At 39.2% G+C, this 24,591-nt stretch overlaps 2 protein-coding genes across 2 annotated transcripts; both read left to right on the forward strand.

Annotated features, from left to right (window-relative positions):
• The first annotated feature begins 608 nt into the window (after positions 1 to 608).
• LOC137730237 (2-oxoglutarate-dependent dioxygenase 19) lies at positions 609 to 2,216 on the forward strand. Its single transcript, XM_068469302.2, has 2 exons — positions 609 to 965; positions 1,200 to 2,216. The coding sequence occupies exons 1-2, from the start codon at positions 705 to 707 to the stop codon at positions 2,016 to 2,018; spliced, it is 1,080 nt and encodes a 359-aa protein (XP_068325403.2). The 5' UTR covers positions 609 to 704; the 3' UTR covers positions 2,019 to 2,216.
• Positions 2,217 to 21,637: 19,421 nt separating this feature from the next.
• Positions 21,638 to 22,378, forward strand: LOC148693397 (uncharacterized). The gene has a single exon (XM_088677669.1). The coding sequence runs from the start codon at positions 21,638 to 21,640 to the stop codon at positions 22,376 to 22,378; it is 741 nt and encodes a 246-aa protein (XP_088533795.1).
• The last annotated feature ends 2,213 nt before the right edge of the window (positions 22,379 to 24,591 follow it).

A 24,591-nucleotide genomic window follows, 5' to 3' on the forward strand; every position in this document is an offset into this window, starting at 1 on the left:
CTAATTTACTTGATCAGACAATAGACTCCCTAACTGAAATTGGCCAATTTTACTTGGTCAGTCATCCAATCTATTTGGTTCAAATTAAGTATGACTAAATCGGCCTAATTAAGTATGACTAAATCGGATACTACCAAGGAGATCATAAAAAGACCTAGAATTATGAGGCTACAAAACAAAGAAGGAACTTTCAAACATATTACAAACTAAGAAGACTCAGAAAGCTCTCTACATTTTTCGTCACTCTTGTGAAGAACCACCAAACACCAGCCGTTTCCTCCATCACCCCACAAGACAATACTCTACATGTCACAAGCCAAACTCGTAACCCCAAATATTTATTAATACAAATTTATTTTGTACGCATGTTCTTCTGTTATTCGTTGTAGAAATTTCATGTTTATAGGGATCTCCTAGAATTAATTTACTGCATATACTTGTAAGTTTAACTACAAATATATATTTTATTGTTGCTGGACAACAAATTTGAAACTTAGGTCAGCGCTGGCCAACTTATTCAAAAACCTCCACCTCGTGCTTGAGTGTAAATATTTCCAGTTAGTCATATATTATCCTGCCATCCTGCTCTATAAATACCAACTCCCTTTTCCATATTTCTCCACAACACTCAAACAATTAACTTTCCTTCTGGATATACAAATCAAAGACCAGAATTCTCAGCTTCTTTCTCTCTCCCTCAACCAATGGCACCTGCCGTGACTTCAGTGGATGCATCTGAACCCAGGGTAGCAAGCATCAAAACCTTAGCTGACTCAGATGCTCTCACTTCTGTACCTTCCGAGTACGCTTACATCATGGATCCCAACGATAAGGGAGATGCAAATGATCCAGAACACTCAATCCCCATCATTGATTTTGCTCTTCTCACCTCTGCCTCCCCAGACGAACGGGCACAAATGATCCAGAAGCTAGGAAAAGCTTGCAAAGAATGGGGCTTTTTTCAGGTATATTCACACGTGTAATTAATTAATTATGTATGCTGAACATGTGTAAAATTAATTAATAAAATAGTAGCTTAATAACAATTACGATGTAGTTTTTATTGTTATAGAAACTAAAATAGTTAATACAAGTTATCAGATTTCAATTTATAAAAAATGAAATTTGAAAAACAAAATGGTTATTGCTAATAATAGTGAAACATGAATTAATATTTTCATGCGCTTGATGTCCTTTAGGTAATCAACCATGGTGTACCAGAGAGCCTGATGAAAGAAATGATCGACGCGTGCCAAAGATTTTTTGAGCTGCCGGAGGAGGAGAAGAAGGAGTTCCATACAAAGAACCTGTTGGACCCAATCAAGTGCGGCACCAGCTTCAACGTTGCAATTGACAAAGTTCGTCTCTGGAGGGATTATCTCAAGGTCATCGCACACCCCAAATTCAACTCACTCTACAAACCTGCTGGGTACAGTGAAGTTTCATTAGAGTTCAGCAAAAGAACCCGTGCAGTAGCAACCGAAATATTGAATGGAATATCAGAGAGTTTGGGATTGGAGCCCGATTACATTGCAAAGGCCATGAACTGGGATCGGGGCTGCCAAATTCTGGCAGCGAACTACTACCCGGCTTGCCCACAGCCTGACCTGGCAATCGGTATTCCTCCTCATACAGATCATGGACTGGTGACGCTCCTGATTCAAAATGATATGTGTGGCCTTGAAGTCAAGCACAATGATCAGTGGGTCTTGGTGAATGCCGCACCGGGCGCTTTTATTGTTAACGTTGGTGATCAAATGCAGATTCTGACAAACGACAAGTACAAGAGCATATGGCATCGGGCAACTGTGAACAACATGGCTACTAGGATATCGATCGCCGTACCACATGGACCGGCACTCGACACTCCTGCTCTCCCAATCCCGGTGTTGCTAGAAAAGGAAGGCGAAAAGGCAAAGTACATTGGAATGACTTATGAGAAGTTCATGGAACTTCAGGCAAGCCCCGCCGCCTACATGATGCCTTGCTTGGATCACCTGCGGGTCAAGGACAATTGAAGAAAGTACATGCATGGCGGCCGGCTTGCCGGCGTTTCTCTGTTTTCGTTTTGTAGAATAGAATAATATACGCTCTTGTAAGAGCTTTGATTCTCTATCAGGGTAGCTTGCAGAGTTGTTGTCCAACGTTTCTTGCTACGCAGGTCTTTGTCTTGTTTCGGTTACAAATTCATCTTATGAATTGATTTCTGATAGCCTAAAGATAGAACTCGCATTCGTGTCGTGTTTTCCATGTTCGTGTCGTTTTTGTATTATACTCGGTATCTTAATGGATCATGTCGTGTAACATCCATTAAAATAAACGGGTAAAATGACCCGACCGGATAATATTAACAGGTAATATGAGCCGAACCGTTACCTGTTAAAGAAAATATATTTTAAACCAATACATAATCAAATAAAAAACATAATACTAAATAAGTAGGGAATTGATATTAACACTCCAAAAATCTTATTTGGCACTCCAAACTTTTTATAATTAGAAAGAAAAATACACTTATGTGGAGTGTAGAATGAGATTTTTGGAGTGCTAATAATAGTTCCCAATAAGTATATACATACCATATTGTCACATCCAAAACATAAAAACACATTTTTCTTTTAAGTATATTTTCGCTTACCTAAATTGATTGCTCTAGCCCTTTTCTTTGCAAGACTCGTACTTGTATTGTATATACTTTCGTTTCCAAGATCTCGTTATGCTCTCATTATAATCTCCACGGACTCCTCATCACTAAGGTTTACTGAATATGAATCTCTAGCATCCATTACTTCTGAAACAAAATGGGTATAGATTAATTAATAGCTTTTTAAACAGGTAGGCACCCGAACTCAATCCAATTTATAGAAGCATGAAAAAACAGTAACACACACCAATAATAGATATTACTAAGCAACGAAGTGACTAATTAAACATGCCTCGTATAGACATTAATTTAGTACAACTTATAATTCAAATAACAACGCTGATATAAGACAATGGTAATTTAAAAGAAATTTGCTGAAGAGTTGAGTAAGGTAGATCCACCCATAACCCAACCTCCAAGAAAAGTTAAGTGTTCAATTTCATGACGCATAGATCCACCCATCACTCTCTAGTATATATAAACTAATAATTGTATCAAAGAATCATCACCAACGATGTAAATCAGATAGTTTACTTTGTAGAAATTTTGGAAATGAAACATTAAAAGCAACACCATTGTTACCAGAATCTACCTTCAGATATAAATTTGGTAGGACAAATGTAAGCAACTCCTGTTCACAAGTGTAAGCAATTACTAAAAAGCATGACATGAACTTTAATCCTCGACAACATACTTAAGCTTGCTAATTCCACACTACTAATTCAAATGTCATTTTGGTTTAAAATAGAAATGACGTACTCAAAACACTTAATAGTTATATAAAAGCTTTGTCATTACTATACATATATGCAATTTGAGTAATTAGTACTAAGTACTCTAACATATGCTTCGTTCCACACACACACACACACACACACATAGAGATATATATGTATGTATATCATGTCAGTGGAGAGTATAAGCATACTAAAAGTATAAACACTGATTACCAACATGCTTCTTTAACAATACACATATATCCATACATATACATGCAGCAGAAAAGGTACTTAATAAGCATATCAGTCTTTTGCATTCGACCAACAACTTCTACATATAATAGAACAAAGCAAGTATCTGCATAAAACTGGCCCTGACTCATATATATAATGGGCAAATCGACTCCACTTGATTAATCTATAACATACAAAACGTTTGTTTCATCTTTTATACCAAACTAGGGTTTAGGTATCTGCATGTAAAACTAGTTATTGAATCAAATAAGTATTTGCATAGAAAAGCTTGCACAAACATCTGCATATAAAACTAGGTTTCCCTAACAGCATTCATAGAAATAACCATGAAAGGAAACAAGTTTGGGAATAATTACTAGAGCCTTACAAGCTGCAGGTCAACAAGATTTGGAATCATAAACCCACATGTTCTTAGCTAACCCTGATCTCCATTTTCATATCCTCTCTGATCGAACTCTCTCTAACCTTCTTTCTTTCTTTCCAATTCGACAGGATATATAAATATGCATCCCCATCCTAGGCTTCCCAAAATCCATATCCTCATCGTTGCTCTAAATTCCTTCCCCACAATGAATCGAAATCAACATCATCAGGCAATTCAAAGTACTGTAAAACTTTGTTTTTGAGGAGATCGATTAAAGGACTAACAAAACTTAAAATGAAAAAGCAATAATTGAACTTATTCAGGAAATAGCCAAAGTCTTACATATTTTTCATCCAAGTAAATAGCCAAATTAAGAGGCAAAATCGAACGTAGAGTGGAATCTGGAGAATAGAGATGCAGAAATGCAGAGATGTAGAGACGACTAGAGATGACATGGATGATTCTGTCCACTGCACGAGGAAGGAGAAAAGAGAGACTGAGAGAGGCTACCGGAAGAACTAAACATACGGTGGGAGAGAAGGGCTAGGAAAAATAGATGGCGGGATCGGGAGAGAGGGTTACGGGAGTAGGGAAAGAGACAGAGATTAGGGCTTTTGTTTGATCAAATGGTAAAATTGGAAAATATTGGAATAGAGAAGGGGTTTTTTCGTCCAAAAAAGTTCTAATAATATAAGTGAAATAGAATCCAACGGTACAGATTTACTCTCATTTATCTTACGGCTATTATTTAAGTAAAGTCTTTAATAGTTTTTTAATTAATGTAGAAGTGTAAAAAATATAGGAAAAAAAATATATAAACGCTCATACTGACAAACTTTACAACTTTCATGAAGAGCTTAACTTCGAAATTCGCCACTATAATCATATAAATCATAGATCAAAATTTAATAGTTGATTGTTGTTTACATTTACGCTTCATTGTTCTCATAAAATTTTTTTTTTTTCAGATTTTCTTTTTTGAAAACATGATCTATTAGATGATGCAGGAAGATGAATGGTTTGAATCATTGATATTATATTTAGAGTTTTACGGTTAGTGAAAATATTGCTTGATGTTTATAAAGTTTCTACAAACTATATGACATCGACTCATATTTCAGTTAACTGTAAATATCGAAACGTGATATCAAAGCTCTGAATCATTCATCTTCTTACATCCGTCAGATGATCATGTTTTCAAAAAAGAAAATTTAAAAAATGAAATTAGTAAGAAGAATAAAGCATAAATGACAATCGACGGTTAAATATAAATTTAAGGTTTATGGATTATAATGTTGGATTTCGAAGTTAAACCCTTCATGAAAGTTGTAACGCTTGTCATTATGAGTGATTGTGTGTGTGTGTATTTACATTTTTTACACTTCTAAAATAATTATTATTAATTTTATTAATTTTGCCCTCAAATTAAAAGCATATTCATGAGGGTTTGGAGGATTTTAAAAATGTAAACGACAATGTAAGTGTAACCATTACCTACTCGTGGAGGAATAATGATGAATCATGAGTGTTTATATATTCTTTCACGTTTTTCATACTTGTGTGTATGTCTTCTTGATTCTTACCTATACAAATACTATACTAATTTATTTTAATTTTGGACAACAACATGTTAAGTAAAAATTATCCTAGTAATGATAATAAGGAACTCTCATAATAAAAATAAATAATGACTAAAACTTTTTTTTTATTTTTTAACTTATATAGAATAATAATATAAAACTATATATTTAATATAGAATATATTGTATATATTAATATGGCTATTATATTTTATAATAAATCCTTTAGTAATTAAACTTTAAAATTACCAAAATAATTTTTTTTCTTAATAGGTCGAAACGGGTTACCCACATGTTATTTGCATGTATACCCGTTAAGAACCCGTTAACCCGTTATTAACGGATTTTTAACGGGTCATTCGATAATGATCCGATTAGTTATCGTGTTGACCCGAAACCCATTATTTTTGTGTCGTGTCAGAAACTGCCTAGTCTACGTACCCCCAACATTCCGAGCTAGGTAATGTGTAAATCAGCGGGACCTTCTTATAACATATCGAACTCGTTTATGCACCCCCAACGATATACCAGAGTTTAATAAGATTTTATATATGTTTATAGCTTAGAAGTTCCACCTGTTTGCCCTTAATTTGTCCTTAGCATCCACTTTGAATAATACTTGTCTTTTTTTTTTTTTTTTTTTTTTTTTTTTTTTCAAACAATAGTATCTACACTAAGGGATGTTGAAGTGGAACTAAGTCTTATAATGGGCTTGCCATTCATAATAAATAGTGCTATAAAGACTAGGGGTCGGTTCCGTTTTTTGCCAAATCAGTTGTTTTTAATTAAATATTTATTTATTTATTTATTTTTTAATATGGAATTTAGAAAGTGGCTTGCATTGTTAGATTCATAATAAGAAAAGGGGAAAGTGGTAAGATAGTTGTACATATACAAGATAATATAAACCAATCCTATTCTATTAACAACCTCAATTGCAAAGAAAAATGATCACCGTATCCATTCAAAAAGCAAACAAATAGATAAACTCTTCCAAGTTCCAAAGCCTTCCAAAACTTTCCTCTATAACCAATGGAATATCCTCCCTAATTGAACCAAGTATGCTTTTTAAAAAATCCCTAGGCTTAGTTTCTGTTTGGGCCCAAAATAACATTCTGGGCTAAGCCTAGAGTTATTCTCGGTCTAGAAAGGGATACTGGGAATATTCTGTCATGGGCTGAGTCCAGTGGAGTTTGGTCAAATCCTATCAGGAGATGGTTTGGCCTGGATAAGGGTGAACTGGATGAACCCTAGTGTAATGAGGATTCTTCAGAAGCTAAGGATGTTTTGAATCAGAAAAGATGCTGAGAATTGAGGGATGAATCTTAGTGATAAAAGAGCTTGGTTCAGAGTCCTATAGAGGTTAGCATTGGTCAAGACCTAATCAGATTGGGTTAAGGAATTCTAGTCCGAGTGAAATTCTACCTATGCCATAGAGGAAATCACTACTATAAATAGAGAAGGGGATGCATCATTCAAAGCCTCTAATTCAACACATAACTATCCTGCGCAAACCTTTCAAACACCTTGAGATTTTTATTTTCTTTTTTCCTGCCAACTCATCTTTAGTTTGGATAAACAACACTGTGAAGGCAACCGACAACATCTTCTGTTTGGATATACACCATTGGAGCCGTAGAGTCTGACAAGCCTTGATCCCAATGTCTGAAGGACATCGGGATGGTCACGTGCTGGCCGACATCCGAAGGTGACGCAAGACATTTAATGAATGCATATGCCGAGAACATGTGAAACATGCATATAAATTTCGTGCATAACTACGCAAAGTAATATTCAAATATAAGTCTTACAAAATACAATAATAATATTCAACTGCCAACAATGAATATAATGATAATGCATGACATGTTAAGAGCATACGACTAATCCAGAGTACAAGTGGAAGATAAAATAGAGATGTGCTATTACAATAGATGTCAAAGCAGAGAGTATGATATGATATCACTGGTAGGGGAATGCCTCGTAACTCGGATTGTATGCCTCGTTCCTATGTCCTGAGGGGGCGCAAAACAAACATGAGTGGACTAAGTTGATATATATATATATATATAATACTGGAACAGTTATCAACATATAACCCCCAAAGTTTTATGAAAACTCAATAGCATAATATGTAATAAGTTTTCCGAAAACCCTAGCATGCCATTAAACCTTCATAAAACATATATCATATATAGTGTGCTAAGTAATGGTATCCTAGTCACCCGTAGTACTAATATCTCCCGGCCCGAAGCTAATAACTATATCTCCTGGCCCAAAGCCAATATACAAGTATCTTCGCTCGTAGGCAGAACAGTGACCACTAGATAAGCACAAAGACATTGAATTAATCTTTCCAACATAAGTACATATATCTCAAAATATCTTCATAGTATATAGTCATCCATCATATATACTACAAAGAGTGTAAAAACATGTTCATAAATAGTATATAGTCATCCATCATATATTCTACAAAGAACATAAATTCAAAAAAATATGGTATTCCAAAATATTCTCAGTAAAGCATAATAATCGTAAAGTATAAATCTAATTTACTCATAAAACGTAACCATTAAATCATGCTTTTCATGTATGCATTTCTACTATTAAAACATGCATTTTAGAAGGGGTCCACTCACATATACTCCATCATCGAAAAGCCGTGTGAAATAGGAAGGACGTAATCGTCGCTAATAATCGCACCTAAGCACATAAATGGTCCAATTAATAAAAATCTACTCAAACGATTGAATTTCGAAAAACAAACATAAAAAATGGATCCCAGATGTCGAAATTAGCCTAGGAGGGGTCCCGACCAAAATCCAAAAAAGTCAACAAAAAGTCAACGATGACTGCTCAAAGTACGGTCAGCGTTGACCGAAAGTCAATGGTCAACGGGTCTGGGTCACGAGCCGAGTCAATTAAGTCAACCGGGTCGGGTTAACTGGGAAAGGATGAGGGCTAGTGGGCTGGTTCCATGGCCAAAAGGCCTGGGGTCACTTGGGTTTTTGGGCTTGGGTTTATCGGGCTTAGGCCTAAAAGCTCGACCCAAATGATTTGATTGGGTTGGCTCTGCGGGCTGAAACCCTTAGTTCTAAACGGCCCTAAGTCCCAGGTCTAAAGGTTTAAAAGGTTTACTAAATGGGTTTAGGCTTTAGGGGTAATTGGGTTGGGTTTAGGGCTTCGCGGGCCAAAAGCCCGAGCTAGTACGGCTCAAAGGGCCTGGGTTTGAAGGGTTAAGGGTTTTAGGTTTCCAGGTGTGGGTCAACTGACCAATTTCCATTAAGAACGAAGGTCGGAGCCTCCCAACCTTTGGTCGATGTCGATTGGCCACATTAACCTACGATCTAGCATATAAAATAAAGATAGAGATGAAAGGGAGTGTTTGGTACCTTTGATTCACCATGAAATGGCCGGAAGTGATCAGACTTGGGCTCGTACACCACAGCTCGCCGGGAGGGGGATCTCTGTGCTCTCGGTGCTTCACAAAGACGATAGAGAGAGAGAGAGTCCTTGCGATAGTGATGGTGATGGTGAGGTCACTAGGGTGTCACAATTTGGGCCGTTGGGTGCTTTGGGTGTCACTTGGAAAATGAGAGCGGAAGAGTGAGTGAGATCCAAGAGGAAAAGATAGATAGTGAGTGAGATCCGAGAGGAAAAGATAGATAGTGCGTGAGCTGAGAGAGAGTTCGGGGAGAAGAGAGAGAATAAGGAGGTGGGTTAAAGTGGTGCCACGTGGCAAGCAGAAAAATGAGGTGAATCTAAAGAGAAGATCCGGATTGGGTAAGGATAGGGGACAAGAGCGTCATTTCATAAATTGTTAAAATAAAATGTAAAATTCCAATTTATTTGTGGGTGGGGTTTCACAATCTACCCCCTTAAAAGAATTTCGTCCCCGAATTTACAACCTTACATAAATAAATACGAATACTGGCTCATCATTAGTTCCCTTGTTTCCCATGTCGCTTCCTTGACTGCATGGTTTCTCCACAACACCTTCACTGACGGAATGACTTTATTCCTTAGAGTTTTCTCCTGTCGGTTGATGATCGCCACTGGTTCCTTAACATAACTCACATCTTGATTCACCTCTAACGGTTCTGGTTGTATAATATGAGAAGGATCCGGTACATACTTCCAGAGCTTGGAAACATGGAATACGTTGTGAATCTGCGACAACTCTAGTGGCAGGGACCAACATATCGAGGGATCAACTTCCCTCGCTTACCAAACCAAGTTACACCCTTCCAAGGCAACAACTTTAGGAACAAAAAGTCCCCAATCTCATACTCCTGATCTCTAGAATGTCGATCCGCTATGCTCTTTTGCCGATCTTGTGTCACCTTCAGATTCCTCTTAATCAACTAGATGTTAGTACTAGTGGTGTAGAAAATTTCTGGTCCCACTAAGACTAGTTCACCGACCTTCGTTCAACATAACGATGTTCAGCACAGCTTCCCATACAGTGCCTCAAATGGTGCCATGTCGATATTGGAGTGATAGTTGTTGTTGTAAGCAAACTCGATCAAAGGCAAATAACTATCCCAACTACTTTTCCACTGGAGAACAGACATTCTCAACATGTCCTCCAAGGTTTGAATCGTCCCCTCAGATTGACCATTGGTCTGTGGATGACAGGTAGTGCTATACAATAGCTGAGTATCCATGGCTTCATTTAATGCTCTCCAAAAGCTGGAGGTAAATCTTGGATCTTTGTCTGAAATAATAGTGACGGGCACACCATGAAGTTTAACTATATTGTTAATGAACAATCATGCTAACCTCTTAGTGTGTAAGTCTATCAAACAAGTAAGAAGTGAACAGTCTTGGTGAATCGGTCTACAATCACCCATATGCCATCAAACCTCGACCGCATGCTCGGCAAACCATACATGAAATCCATGGTGATGTTTTCCTATTTCCATGCTAGTATAAGGAAATTCTACATCAGCCCTTCAGATCTCTATTTGTCTGCCTTTACATGCTAGCAAATAATGCATCTTGTCACATACTTTGCCATATCTTGTTTCATCCTATACTAGTAGTAAAGCAGACGGATGGTGTGATATAGCTTGGTGCTCCCCAATGCATGGCATACACCTAAATATGGGCTTTATCTTGAATTTTCTTTTTCACCGCCTCATTATCCTTAGAGCACTTCCAACGTGTGCTCTCCCCCGAGGGACAGGCCCACGAACAGTGGCAGAGAGCCCGAGCAACTAAGCCCAACGTGTGCTGGCAATGGAGCCCGAGCGGGCCCAAGGGAGAGGCTCGGCACAAGTTGCCAACTCGAGAGCCCAAATGCAACGTGACGTGGGCTGACATCAGGATGATGTCAGACATAATATAAAATTAATAAAAATATAAAATATTAATAAAAAAAAGGAAAATTAAAATAATTGTAAAACCCAGGCTTTGAACTCAACGGCTCTCGCCGGAGTTCGTCGTCGAGGTTGATGAACATCCACAGACAAATGGCAAAGATCCAGTCTCTCCTTCGCCACAGCTGCTGCCGCACCCCACACCGCCTTCGCCCGTTCGCAATCCTTCTTCTTCCACTGGCGTGCCCAGATCGCACGATTTAGGATTTGTTTTTGGGGGAAAGAGGTGAGAGAGAGTTTGGTTAAGAAGCGGGGAAGATCAAGACCGTTGATGGAGGCTGAGGTGAGTGGGATGGTGAAGATGGAGGAAGAAATGCGGCGGTAGGGGGGTGAAGATGGAGGAAGAAAGGAGAAGGGTTTGGGTGCGTTGGGGGGGGGTGGGGGGGACACGGGTTGAAAAGAAGAGGTTTGGGCTTTTGGAATGGTGCGTTGGCACCATGTGAAAGAGGAGAAGAAAAAAATAATAAAAAAAAACGGTTTTGGATTGGGATTTGCTGAACATGTGAAAAGAAAAAAAATTAAAAAAATTAAAAAAAAAATTAATGGAAAATGGTACAATGAGACCAATTAAAAATCTTATCCGAAATTACAAATAAAATTATTTTGTATTATTTAAAAAAAAAAAAGTAATATTTTATTGCCTATTGCCAGGGCTATTCAAGTGCAACAGTGGAGATGCAAAAGGTAGTTATTATTGATTAAAGGCAGTTACTATTCACTAGGTGGATTAAATAGTGAATAGCATGGGGGAGGGTTTCCCACAGTGGAAGTGCTCTTAGGCACAAACAGCCTATTTCTCATCACCAAGGCTTTATCTCTTCGGATTTTCAAATCTCGCCTCGACCCATTCAATACCTGCTCTTTTAGATTTGTACATTATTGATCAAGTTCCTGAGCTTCTCGAACCATATCCACCAAAATAGGTCTAATTAGAAGTGTACTAACAAGGCTCCCTGTGGATCTGGCGTCACGGTAATGTTGGTTTCTCAAAAAGAAAACAATAGCAGAACATGGATAGCTCTAAAGGAGGCAAGTTGTCCATAAGACTTCCAGCTAAGTGCATCTGTTATGACATTGGCATGCCCAGGATAATACTCGATAGTGCAGTCATAATCACTAATGAGTTCCATCCACCTTCTCTGCCTCAAATTTAGCTCATTCTGAGTGAAGACATGTTTCAGGCTCTTGTGATCAGTGAAGATATGACACTTCTCATTGTACAAATAATGTCGCCAAATTTTTAGAGCAAAAACCACTACTCCGAGCTCCAGATCATGAGTGGGGTAGTTTTTTTCGTGAGTCTTGAGCTGCCTAGAAGCATAGGCGATGACTTTCCCATGCTGAATCAGAAGACAACCTAATCCCGACAGAGATGCATCATTGTAGACCTCAAATTCACCATCCCCGTCCATAAGAGCAAGGACGGAGGTGTGAGTAAAACACTGTTTCAGCTCCTAGAAACTCCGTTCACAATGCTTATCCCACTCGAATTTGACCCCCTTCTGTTCACAATGTTTCTTATGCTCAACATTACTCTGGGAGTAAATCAGGATGTTATTAATGAACACAATCACAAATCGATCTAGATACGATATGAAGACTTTGTTCATCAAATCCATGAAAGTTGTGAGTGCATTGGTCAGTCCAAAAGGCATGACACGAAACTCATAGTGTCCATACCTAGTGCGAAAAGTAGTTTTTGGTACATCTTCATTCCGGATCAGTAGCTCGTGGAAGCTCGAATAAAGATCGATCTTAGAAACAACTGAGCACCCCTCAGCTGGTCAAACAAATCATCAATCCGAGGTAGAGGATAATGGTTCTTCACCGTCACCTAATTTAATTGTCGGTAGTCGATGCAAAGTATCACCGACCCATCCTTCTTTCTGACAAACAATACAGAAGCACCCCAATGAGACATGCTGGGTGGATGTAACCTTTATCCATGAGCTCCTGAAGTTGAATCTTCAATTCTCTCAACTCCACTGGTGTCATTCGGTATGGTGCAAAGGAAATAGAGTTAGTACCTGGAAGCAAATCAATGGTGAATTTGATTTCCCTCCAAAGTGGTAACCTTGGCAAATCATCAGAAAATACATTGGTGAATTCATTCACCACTAGCACATCTCTAGCATACAAAGAAGGTTCACCACGAGTGACTACGTGAGCTAAGAATCCCACACAACCTTTCTGTAATAGATTAGTTGTCTTAATGGCAAAAATAATACTATTTGGAAGGATTCATCGTTCACCCTGAAACGTGATTGACAGTTGTCCAAGCCGATTGAATGTCATAAATTTCTCCCTACATCCGACATAAGGATGGTGTCTAGATAGCCAATCCATTCCCAAGATGACATCGAACTCCATAAGTTGGAAGGGAATTAAATGAGCCTCCAAAATTTCCCTTTCAACAATAATCGAACAGTCCTTAAACTCCCACTGTGCACAGAAAAGATCTCCAGGTGGCATTTGTACGAACATATCAAAACCAAGTGATGTAGGTTGCGGGTTTACAACCTGTGCAAATGGTGGAGATACTAATGAATAAACGGCACCCGAATCAATCAGAACTCTAACCTAATTATTACAAACAAGTAACGTACTAATAATGACTTTGGGATCCTGCTCTGCCTCCTGTTGAGTCATGACGTTGATAAGCCTATGGACCTAATGTCCCGATCTACTATTACTGCCTTCACGAGTCCAAAGACCCTGGTTGTACGGCCTACTCTGTTCCCCTGAGTACGACTACTCGAAGCTGCACCTGAATACTATGGCTATCGCTAAGTAGAAAACTGGGTACTTTAATTACTACTGCCGTCATAAGTCTGAGTTCTGCCATAACTCTGGTTACTCGGATTATTGCTCCCCCTGTGACTCGGAACCAGAATCAAGGGAGTCATGGTTTTCGATCTTGGAGTATGAGGGAGCCTTCTACTTCTTCTCATTCATTTGGCCCTAGACATTTTCAGTCCATCAAGCGACAGGGTCAGCGTTCGGGATCGTCCAGTGAGGGCTTAGGCAGTGAGTTGGTGAGGCCATCTTTCAGCCACTTTAGTCCAGCAGTCGCTGCTTGTACGCATTGTGGTTTGCACCATTAGGGAAATTGCACGGTGAATTCTGCCATGTGTCAAAGGTGTGGTGGCACGGGGCACTATGTCTGTGATTGCCCTTCGACACCCCCACTAGAGAGAAGCTCCAGCAGATGCCGATTGGCCACATTAACCTACGATCGAGCATCTAAAATCAAGATAGAGACGAGAGAGAGCGACCACCATGACTCGTCTGGGATGGGGGTTTCTCTGTGCTCCTGGTGCTTCACAAAGACGATGGAGAAAGAGTCCTCGCGAGGGTGGTGGTAGTGGTGAGGTCACTGGGGTGTCACAATTTGGGGCGTTGGGTGCCTTGGGTGTTGCTAGGAAAAAGAAAGGAGGAAAGTAAGTGAGATCCGTTAAGAAAATAGAGGGTGTATGTGAGCTGAGAGAGTTCAGGAATAAGAGAGAGAAAGAGGGAATGGGTTAGGGTGGTGCCACATGGCATGCTGAGAGAAGAGGAGAATCTAAAGAGAGGATCCGAATTGGGTAAGGATAGAGGACAAGATCGTCATTTCATAAATTGTTTAAATAAAATGTAAAATTACAATTTATTTAGGGGTGGGGTTTCACAGAATTAGCCGATAAAAGGGCACATTTAATTTGGATAAACAATACTGCTTCGAGATCGACTGGTTATTTATCTAAGTGTCGGTCAACAAGGATTTCCGAGTCCTTGTTGGTAGAGGTCATCTTATCAGTCTTCCCAGAGAAGTGAGGTGTTAATAGGTTACTGATAGGAGCATATTTAGGCGACTTACTTAGCTTGTTTTTGTGCATTTATATTGTTAATTCATAGTTGTTTTAGTCGTTTAAGCCATTTTCGTGTGTTTTTAGGTTCATATGGCTAAGGAAGCAAAAAGATGCATTTTGGAGCATTTTGGAGCAAAATTGGACTTGGAATGGATAGCTTATGTTTGGAGCAAAAGGAATGGACGAAATTGAAGACCTAAAGATCTTATGTTTGAGCAACATTGCAGCCACATGCACTCCCATCCTTTAATCCATTGCAGCCACATGCACTCCCATCCTTTAATCTATTGCAGCCATATGCACTCCCATCCTTTAATCATTCACCCTAGTTGTCACTCCCATGCTCTCCCATTAATTAATTCAAGTCCATATCTGATTACCCTAGGGTTTTAAGTGCCTATATATACTCATATTAACCCCTAGATCAGATTACCACTTCTCATACACATTCATTCATTCCAGAAATTCGTCCAAACCTCTCCACGCCCTTGCCACAGCCACCAAACACCTTTCTCCTTAGTTTTAAGCTTTGCCGCACCATCCCCTTCCCCTAAACACTACTACATCCCTCCATAACCATGCATCCATACACCTAAGGCCCTAAACCTGTCCTTAGGCCTTGTGCTGCAACAAAGAGGAGGAGAAGAGGGCCTAAACTTTCATACAATTCAAGTTTGAGTTGTTGGAATTTTTAGGTGTTTCCTTTTCCTTGATTTCAATGGTTAAATTTACTTATCTTTGTCTTGTACGTATGAGGAACTAAACCCCCCCTTGGCTAGGGGGGGATTCGAAATACATGTTTATGCTTGCGATATGATTTGATTACTTCTAATTGCGTTTCATAAGTTGTGAATTCAATTTACTTATCTATGTGAATTACATTGATTTGTGTGTGTTGGTTGAGAGTGCACGCTTAATTATCATGCATAAATTGGATGCTAGGATATAAGGAAATTTCACCTAATCGTTATGGAATTATATTCACAAGTAGTAAAAGTTGATGATCTCAATTGCGTTAAGTAAATTCTTGGCATAAGTTTCATGCAATTCATAGTAACGAGTGCTTCGTCAATGCTTATGGTTTTCAAAGAACTTAATGATTCTTGCTTGTATATCTATTATGCAATTCATATAGGGAACTTGTGGGGAATGTTTTGGGTTGTCGTATGCAATTATCCAATTCAATAACGTTAGGAAAATCTGAGGGTTAATTAGTGCAATTCACGGTTAATCTGGGGCGTTGAGAATTCATGGTTTATTGAAAAGCAATTGGAAATCGTTTTATATGCAAGTATAACATGTGTGGAGATGAACCCCTTAGCTAGCTTCCCATCCATTCCATTCCATCAAATTCGTTTTTACAATCTGTTCTAATTTTACAAAGTTTGAAGTTTTGTTTTCAAATTCGTCAAAACCTCAATCCCCCTTTACTTTAGTGTCCAATTTAGTTAGAAAGTGTCTTAGTTTGTGTTTCTAAGTGTTTTGAATCAATTTATTACCCAATTTCGTCCAAAGTAGTCAAAGTGCTCAAAACTGCCCAGATTGTGTTCTTAAGGCAGTTTTGAGTGTTTTGGTGCTGTTTTGAGTCTTTTGGTTTGTTTTAGTGTTTTAAGTGTTTAGTTTTACATTCTTTGAGTCTAGTTTAGTGTTTTATATTGTGTTTTTACGTTTTTGAGTCAAATCCAAGCGATTAACAATCCCTCCTAATCCCCGGTCCAGAACGATCCCTACTTACATACTTACTACAATTGATAAAAAAAGGGTTTAATTTGTGTGCGTATAATTCTCGCATCAAATTTTGGCGCTGTTGCCGGGGATTAGCAAACTTGCTAATCCCTTGTGTTTGTGTCGGGTCAAAGTGTGTCTTAAGGTCAAGAGTCGAGTGTGTGTATTTGTTCTTTCTTTTTATATATTTTTTTTGTGTTTGCCGTACATAATCTGTTTGCTTTTGTTTGTGTGCCGTGACATATTCCTTGTTTTGGGTGTGTTTGCCGTGCTTCTAAGAGAGTTGCTAAATTCTTTTGCTTCATTGTTCTAGGTACAAGTGTATGACTCGTAGTTCTCATCCCGTTCGTGAGAATATCTTGGAGTTTGACGACGATTTTGAATGAACTTTGAGAAGAAAGAGGAAGCAACCAGAACCTAATCTACCTAGTTCTAGTTCTGAGGCCGAATCTGAAGAAGAAGAAGTGGAGGAAGAAGAACAGGTCATGGCGATAGAGAATCGAACAATCAAGAAGCTTTCTGCCTCGAGATTAGATAATGCCATGCCATTATGCATTCAATATCCTAGGGCGGCCCAAGGCAAGACCGATGAGTTCGAATTGAAGTCAAGCTTGCTGCATCATATTCCCAAGTACCATGGGCTGTCCATGGAAGATCCAAACAAGCATTTGAAGGAGTTTGAAGTTGTATGCTCAAGCATGACACCCATTAACGTTGATGGGAATATTTTGAAGATGAAAGCTTTTCCATTCTCTCTTGTGGAAAAGGCTAAGGATTGGCTTTATGAATTGGCACCCGGGACCGTTACTTCTTGGGAGAGCATGAAGAGAGCTTTCTTGGAGAAGTTCTTCCCTACTTCAAGAGTCATTCTCTTGAGGAAGAAAATTAGCGGAATCCAACAAAGTCAAGGAGAATCTTTTCCGGCATACTACGAGCGTTTTAAAGCCCTTGTTGCATCATGTCCTCAACATCAAATGAAGGAGGAGCTTCTCCTTCAATACTTCTATGAGGGCCTTCTTCCCATTGAAAGGCAAATGCTCGATGCTTCGGCGGGAGGTGCATTGGTGGACAAAACTCCTATGGCAGCCAAGACCCTAATTGCAAACCGTGCTCTAAATGCACAACAATATGAAAGTCTTGGGCAAAGGGACCCCCCACGGCAACACTTGAATGAGGTAAGTTCTCAATCCGATATTCAATCTCAGTTAGCTAATCTTACTTCTATTGTGTCTCAGATGGCCGAAGGAATGAAGATACAAGGACCGATTGTATGTGGTGTATGTTCTATCCAAGGACACCCTTCGGAAAGGTGCCCTCAATTGATTGAGAATGGGGGATGGGAGAGTGCAAATGCCATTGGATTTCCAAGCCACAATCAACCAAGGAATGATCCATATTCCAACACATACAATTCGGGTTGGAGAGACCATCCAAACTTCAAATGGAGAGATCCTCAACAACCTCAACAACAAGGAGGCTTTAGACAACAACCCCCGGGGTTCTACACCAAGCCATTCGGCCCCAATCCAAACCAAGCACAACCTGCCCAAAACAATCAAGGTACGTCGTTGGACAATGAAACACTTCTTAAGTTACTTACCAATTTGTCTCAAGGGCAAGAGAATCAAACCAAAGCCATGCAAAACCAAGACAAAAGGGTGGATCACTTAGAGAAACAAATTGGGCAGATTGCGGAGTTTGTAGGACAATTCCGAGACCAAGGCAAGCTCCCTAGCTCAACCATTGTCAATCCAAAGGGAGGATTCGAATCTGCCAAGGCAATCATGTTGAGAAGTGGTAAGGAGGTCGGAACCACCCCAAGCCCGTCCAAAACAAGTCAAGAAGATGACGTGTTGCTGCAAGAAGAGGAGGAATAAGCAAAGAAGACCACGGCAAGGGTGAAAGAAACTTTGCCGCAACCCCCTATTGTGCCAAAACCGTCCAACACACCTAAGGTAAGTCCAAATTTGACTTTGTCAAGTTCTATTCGCTAAACGTGCCCTTTCCTAGCAGGTTTAGGCAATCAAAGAAGGAGGAGAGTGAAAAGGACATTCTGGAAACCTTTAGGAAAGTTCAAGTCAACATTCCGCTCCTTGATGCAATCAAGCAAGTCCCTAAGTATGCCAAGTTCTTAAAAGAGCTTTGCACAACGAGGAAGAGGATTTCAAACAAGGAGGTGGTCCAGGTAAGTGAGAACGTGTCTGCAGTGCTACAAAGGAAACTACCACCTAAATGCAAAGATCCGGGTAGTTTTACAATTCCTTGTGTTATTGGAAATACTAAGTTTGAACATGCTATGTTAGACTTAGGAGCGTCAATTAATGTCATGCCTTATTCAATTTATGCATCTATGAACTTAGGAGAGCTTAAAAATGATGGTGTGATTATTCAATTAGCCGATCGTTCTAATGCATATCCAAAAGGAGTTTTGGAAGATGTTTTGGTGCAGGTTAACAATTTAATTTTCCCAGCGGACTTCTATGTGCTTGACATGGAAGATTCGGCCCATTCTACCCCATTGCTGATCCTCCTTGGGAGACTTTTCATGAAAACGGCCCGCACCAAGATAGACGTGTTCAAGGGGACATTATCAATGGAATTTGATGGGGAAGTTATTGATTTCAATCTTTCTGAAACTATAAAATACCCTAAAGATGATCATTCTTATTTTTCTATTGATATATTTGATTCATTGGCGCAGGATTATCTTGACTCCTTGGAGAGGGATCCCCTTGAAACGACCATTACCAAAGGAATGAGACTTAAAACCGAAGGGGTAGGAGAGGATAAAACCCACGGCATGCATGTGGAATTCCATGCCGTGCCTACATGTGAAGATGAGGCCGAGATGGTTGCTGCCCTTGAGTCGTTGCCACACCACTTTGGTAAGCCTCCAAACCCAATTCCAATTCCTGTTTCTACTAACAAGTTGTTACCTTTAGTGATTCAGGCACCCATTCTTGAGCTTAAACCATTGCCGGATCAGTTGAAGTATGTCTATTTGGGAGAGAATGAGACGTTGCCCGTCATAGTTTCCTTATCCCTCACGTCAATGGAGGAGGAGAAATTGATTCGGGTGTTGAAAGAGCACAAAACGGCCATAGGATGGACCTTGGCCGACATCAAGGGTATTAGTCCTACAACTTGCATGCATCACATACTTCTAGATGAGGGGGCTAAACCAACTAGAGAGGCTCAACGCCGACTCAACCCTCCAATGATGGAAGTTGTGAAAAAGGAGATTATCAAGCTTCTAGATTGTGGGGTGATCTATCCTATCTCGGATAGCCGTTGGGTTTCATCGGTTCAAGTTGTGCCCAAGAAATCCGGAGTGACTGTGGTGAAGAATGCCGAGAATGAGCTTGTGCCAACTCGTATCCAAACAGGTTGGAGAGTGTGCATTGACTATAGGAAGCTTAACGCCACCACAAGGAAAGATCACTTCCCTTTGCCATTCATTGATCAAATGCTTGAAAGGTTAGCCGGTCATTCTTTTTATTGTTTTCTTGATGGTTATTCGGGATATAATCAAATTGTTATAGCTCCAGATGATCAAGAAAAGACTACTTTTACTTGTCCATTTGGTACTTTGCTTATCGTCGAATGCTATTTGGTTTATGTAATGCACCAGCCACCTTCCAAAGATAAGTATCTTTTCAGATTTTGTAGAAAAGATTATTGAAATTTTCATGGATGATTTTAGCGTGTTTGGTGATTCGTTTGATGATTGTTTAGATAATCTCACATTAATCTTAAAACGATGCATTGAAACTAACCTTGTTTTAAATTGGGAAAAATGTCATTTTATGGTAAAACAAGGAATAGTTCTAGGACATATTATTTCGGCCAAGGGTATTGAAGTGGATAAATCCAAAATAGATCTTGTACGCTACTTACCCTCTCCTACTTCGGTTAGAGAGGTTCGTTCTTTTCTTGGACATGCAGGATTTTATAGGCGATTCATCAAAGACTTTTCTAAGATTTCCCAACCCCTATGCCGACTTCTCCAAAAAGAGGTGCCATTCAAGTTCGACGAGGAATGTGAGAAGACCTTCAAACACCTAAAGGAGATGCTTACTTCGGCCCCTATCATAGTTCCACCAGATTGGAGCCTTCCTTTTGAGCTTATGTGTGATGCCTCAGATTATGCATTAGGAGCTGTTTTAGGCCAACGGAAGAACAAGCAGCCGCATGTCATATACTATGCATCTCGGACCCTAAATGATGCTCAATTGAACTACTCCACAACGGAAAAAGAACTTCTTGCTGTTGTTTTTGCTTTAGATAAGTTTCGTTCTTATTTACATGGTACTAAAGTGATAATCTATTCTGATCATGCAGCATTGAAGTACTTACTTACGAAGAAGGAGGCCAAACCAAGACTTATTCGTTGGATGCTCCTACTTCAAGAGTTCGACATCGAAATCCGGGACAAGAAAGGAAGTGAAAACGTGGTGGCTGACCACTTAAGCCGTTTGGTGCATGAGGAGGATGCCGTGCCTATCCCAGAGACATTCCCAGATGAGCAGTTGTTGTCCATCGAGGTAAGTGCACCATGGTATGCCGATTTAGTGAACTATTTAGTGTCTAAACAAGTTCCAAGCACCCTAAACAAGCAACAAAGTGATAAACTTAAAAAGGATGCACGTTTTTATGTGTGGGATGACCCATATTTGTGGAAATATTGCCCTGATCAGATTTTACGTAGGTGTGTTCATGAAACGGAGTTTAATTCAATTTTAACTTTCTGTCACACTTATGCATGTGGGGGGTCATTTCGGCACTCAAAGAACAGCACATAAAGTTTTAGAATGTGGATTTTATTGGCCTACTATATTTAAGGATGCTAGAACTTTTTGTGTGACTTGTGATCGTTGTCAAAGGACGGGCAATATAGGTGCCAAAGACCAAATGCCGCAACATCCCATCTTTTCTGTCGAAATCTTTGATGTTTGGGGCATTGATTTTATGGGTCCTTTTCCTTCATCTTATGGTTGTGTTTATATTTTACTTGCGGTTGATTATGTTTCGAAATGGGTGGAAGCTAAAGCCACTCGTACTAATGATTCCAAAGTGGTTGCAGAATTTGTGAAAACTAACATATTTGCAAGATTTGGAATGCCAAGGGTTCTTATAAGTGATGGAGGCTCTCACTTTTGTAATCGGACCATAGAGGCGTTGCTCAAGAAGTACAATGTCACACATAAGGTGGCAACACCTTATCATCCTCAAACAAGTGGGCAAGCCGAGGTTTCTAATCGAGAAATCAAGCAGATTTTAGAAAAGACTGTTGGGCCAACTCGGAAGGATTGGAGCTTGCGTTTGAATGACGCGTTGTGGGCATATCGTACCGCCTACAAAACACCAATTGGAATGTCTCCATTTCGGCTCATTTATGGGAAACCATGCCATCTTCCCGTTGAATTGGAGCATAAAGCACATTGGGCCGTAAAGACATTCAATATGGACATTGATGTTGCTGGAGTTCATAGGAAGCTTCAATTGAATGAGCTGGAGGAGATAAGGAATGAGGCTTATGAGAACGCGCGCATTTACAAAGAGAAAACAAAGGCTTACCATGACAGGATGATTCGGAGCAAGACATTCTCAATAGGGCAGAAAATGTTACTTTTCAATTCTTGCCTTCGCTTGTTCCCAGGTAAGTTACGTTCTAAATGGATAGGTCCTTTTGTTATTACTAATGTCTTTCCTCATGGTGCAGTCCAAATTCAAAGCTTGAAGACGGGACATGAATTTAAAGTGAATGGACACTGTTTAAAGCCTTACTACGACAACTTCGAGGAGCATGTGGTGGATGATGTACCCCTCCATGCCGTGGGTACTACTAGTGAAGCCTAGCATGGCGTATTCGTCCGGCTGTACGACGTTAAAGCAAGCGCTACTTGGGAGGCAACCCATGCATTCAACAAAGGAAGACCGAGAAAGCACTCCAATTCCAGATTTGCGTTCCTAAACTCTTCTCTTTGTTGTTGATTTTGTTTCTGCCATGTTAGGTTGTTAGATGTTGTTTTGTTTGTTTGTTTGTTATTTGTGTGAGTCTATGCTTGAAACATTGAGGACAATGTTTGATTTAAGTGTGGGGGGGTAAACAAGTGTTTTTGTATGATTTTACATGATTTTCGTGGGATTTTATCACCTATCACTTATAATGTTGTTTCTCACTGTTTTTAAGTGTTTTTAGTGTGTTTTGAAGTGTTTTTATGTGTTTGGATCAGAAAATCCGAAAATTTACAAAAAAAAAAAATTACAAAAAAGTTTTGAAAAACCCCAAAAAGAGTTGTTTTAAAGTTGTTTTTGTGTGTTTGTTTGGGTCTTAGGTCACCTTCCAACACAATGATGAGGATTTAGTTTTAAATTACATGACTATTAAAGAATGTTGTAAACATGGCTGGAAGTTGATTTATGCTTTGGTTTATGCTTGGTTATGGTTATAGCTTATGAATTCACATGTAATTACAAAGAGAAAATCTGTTTTTGTAACATGCTTGAACGAAGGAACTTAAACTAAAGCTACATCCTTGTGAGACTTGAGCCTATAACGTTCTTTGGAAAGTATAAATCTGTGCATGTATTGTAGGATTACCCCTTTTAAGCCTTTTCAAGCTTATTTTCTTTGTTAACCACATTATCCTCACCTAGCCTGGATTAGGACTTTCCATACCCTTGTTCTTAAAGGATAGTGAAGCATGACTTAGAATGAACTCATTTTGATCAATATATTGCAGAAAATAAGTGTGGGGGAAGATTCATTACTTCGCTTCCTATTACTTTAAGAACCTTTGTTTTACTTTACCTTTCTTTGTTAAACCATTACCCTTAGCCCCGTTACAACCCTCAACTTCTATCTTGATGTTATGTGTTCAATTTGTGGAGTTTGAATTTGGTATGAGCATATGGAATCACTGGTTCTCATTCTAAGTAGTAGCATTCCATTCATGAGATCATATTCATGTCATTGTCGTAAATCCAGAAAATGCTTTCTTTGATATAACATATGTGAGTGTTAGAATTCATATTTACATCAATCTCCTCACATATACCTAGTGTAGGGTGTGGAGTTAGAAAATCTGTGTGAAAATTGAGTGCATTCTAGTAAGGAATTGAGGGAATTCTCTAAGGCATGTTACTACATTCAAAATGTTGTTTTAATTGATTAAATGTGAAATAATAAGTGGTAACTATGATTAAGTGTTTGTTGAAGTGTAAAGTAAGCTAAATTTCGTGGGAATGATGTTCTATATTGTGTCATGTTCGTTTGAAATCCCTGAGATACATGTTGGAAGGTTTAGAATGTGTTTTGGTTTGTTTTTATTTTCTTTCGTTTTGTTTTGCTCGAGGACTAGCAAAAGCTAAGTGTGGGGGAATTTGATAGGAGCATATTTAGGAGACTTACTTAGCTTGTTTTCGTGCATTTATATTGTTAATTCATAGTTGTTTTAGTCGTTTAAGCCATTTTCGTGTGTTTTTAGGTTCATATGGCTAAGGAAGCAAAAAGATGCATTTTGGAGCAAAATTGGACTTGGAATGGATAGCTTATGTTTGGAGCAAAAGGAATGGACGAAATTGAAGACCTAAAGATCTTATGTTTGAGCAACATTGCAGCCACATGCACTCCCATCCTTTAATCCATTGCAGCCACATGCACTCCCATTCTTTAATCCATTGCAGCCACATGCACTCCCATCCTTTAATCATTCACCCTAGCTGTCACTCCCATGCTCTCCCATTAATTAATTCAAGTCCATATATGATTACCCTAGGGTTTTAAGTGCCTATATATACTCATATTAACCCCTAGATCAGATTACCACCTCTCATACACATTCATTCATTCCAGAAATTCGTCCAAACCTCTCCACACCCTTGCCACAGCCACCAAACACCTTTATCCTTAGTTTTAAGCTTTGCCGCACCATCCCCTTCCCCTAAACACTACTACATCCCTCCATAACCATGCATCCATACACCTAAGGCCCTAAACCTGTCCTTAGGCCTTGTGCTGCAACAAAGAGGAGGAGAAGAGGGCCTAAACGTTCATACAATTCAAGTTT

The sequence above is a fragment of the Pyrus communis genome, chromosome 10 (assembly GCF_041283825.1).
Source record: "Pyrus communis isolate YQ-2024b chromosome 10, ASM4128382v1, whole genome shotgun sequence".
Classification (NCBI taxonomy): Eukaryota; Viridiplantae; Streptophyta; class Magnoliopsida; order Rosales; family Rosaceae; genus Pyrus; species Pyrus communis.

Bases quoted from the DNA above. Each gene is read 5' to 3' on its own strand.
- LOC137730237 (XM_068469302.2), top strand. From the start codon at position 705: ATGGCACCTGCCGTGACTTCAGTGGATGCATCTGAACCCAGGGTAGCA. The intron at 966-1,199 runs GTATATTCACAC...GATGTCCTTTAG, and splicing joins AAGAATGGGGCTTTTTTCAG to GTAATCAACCATGGTGTACC.
- LOC148693397 (XM_088677669.1), top strand. From the start codon at position 21,638: ATGCCAAGGGTTCTTATAAGTGATGGAGGCTCTCACTTTTGTAATCGG.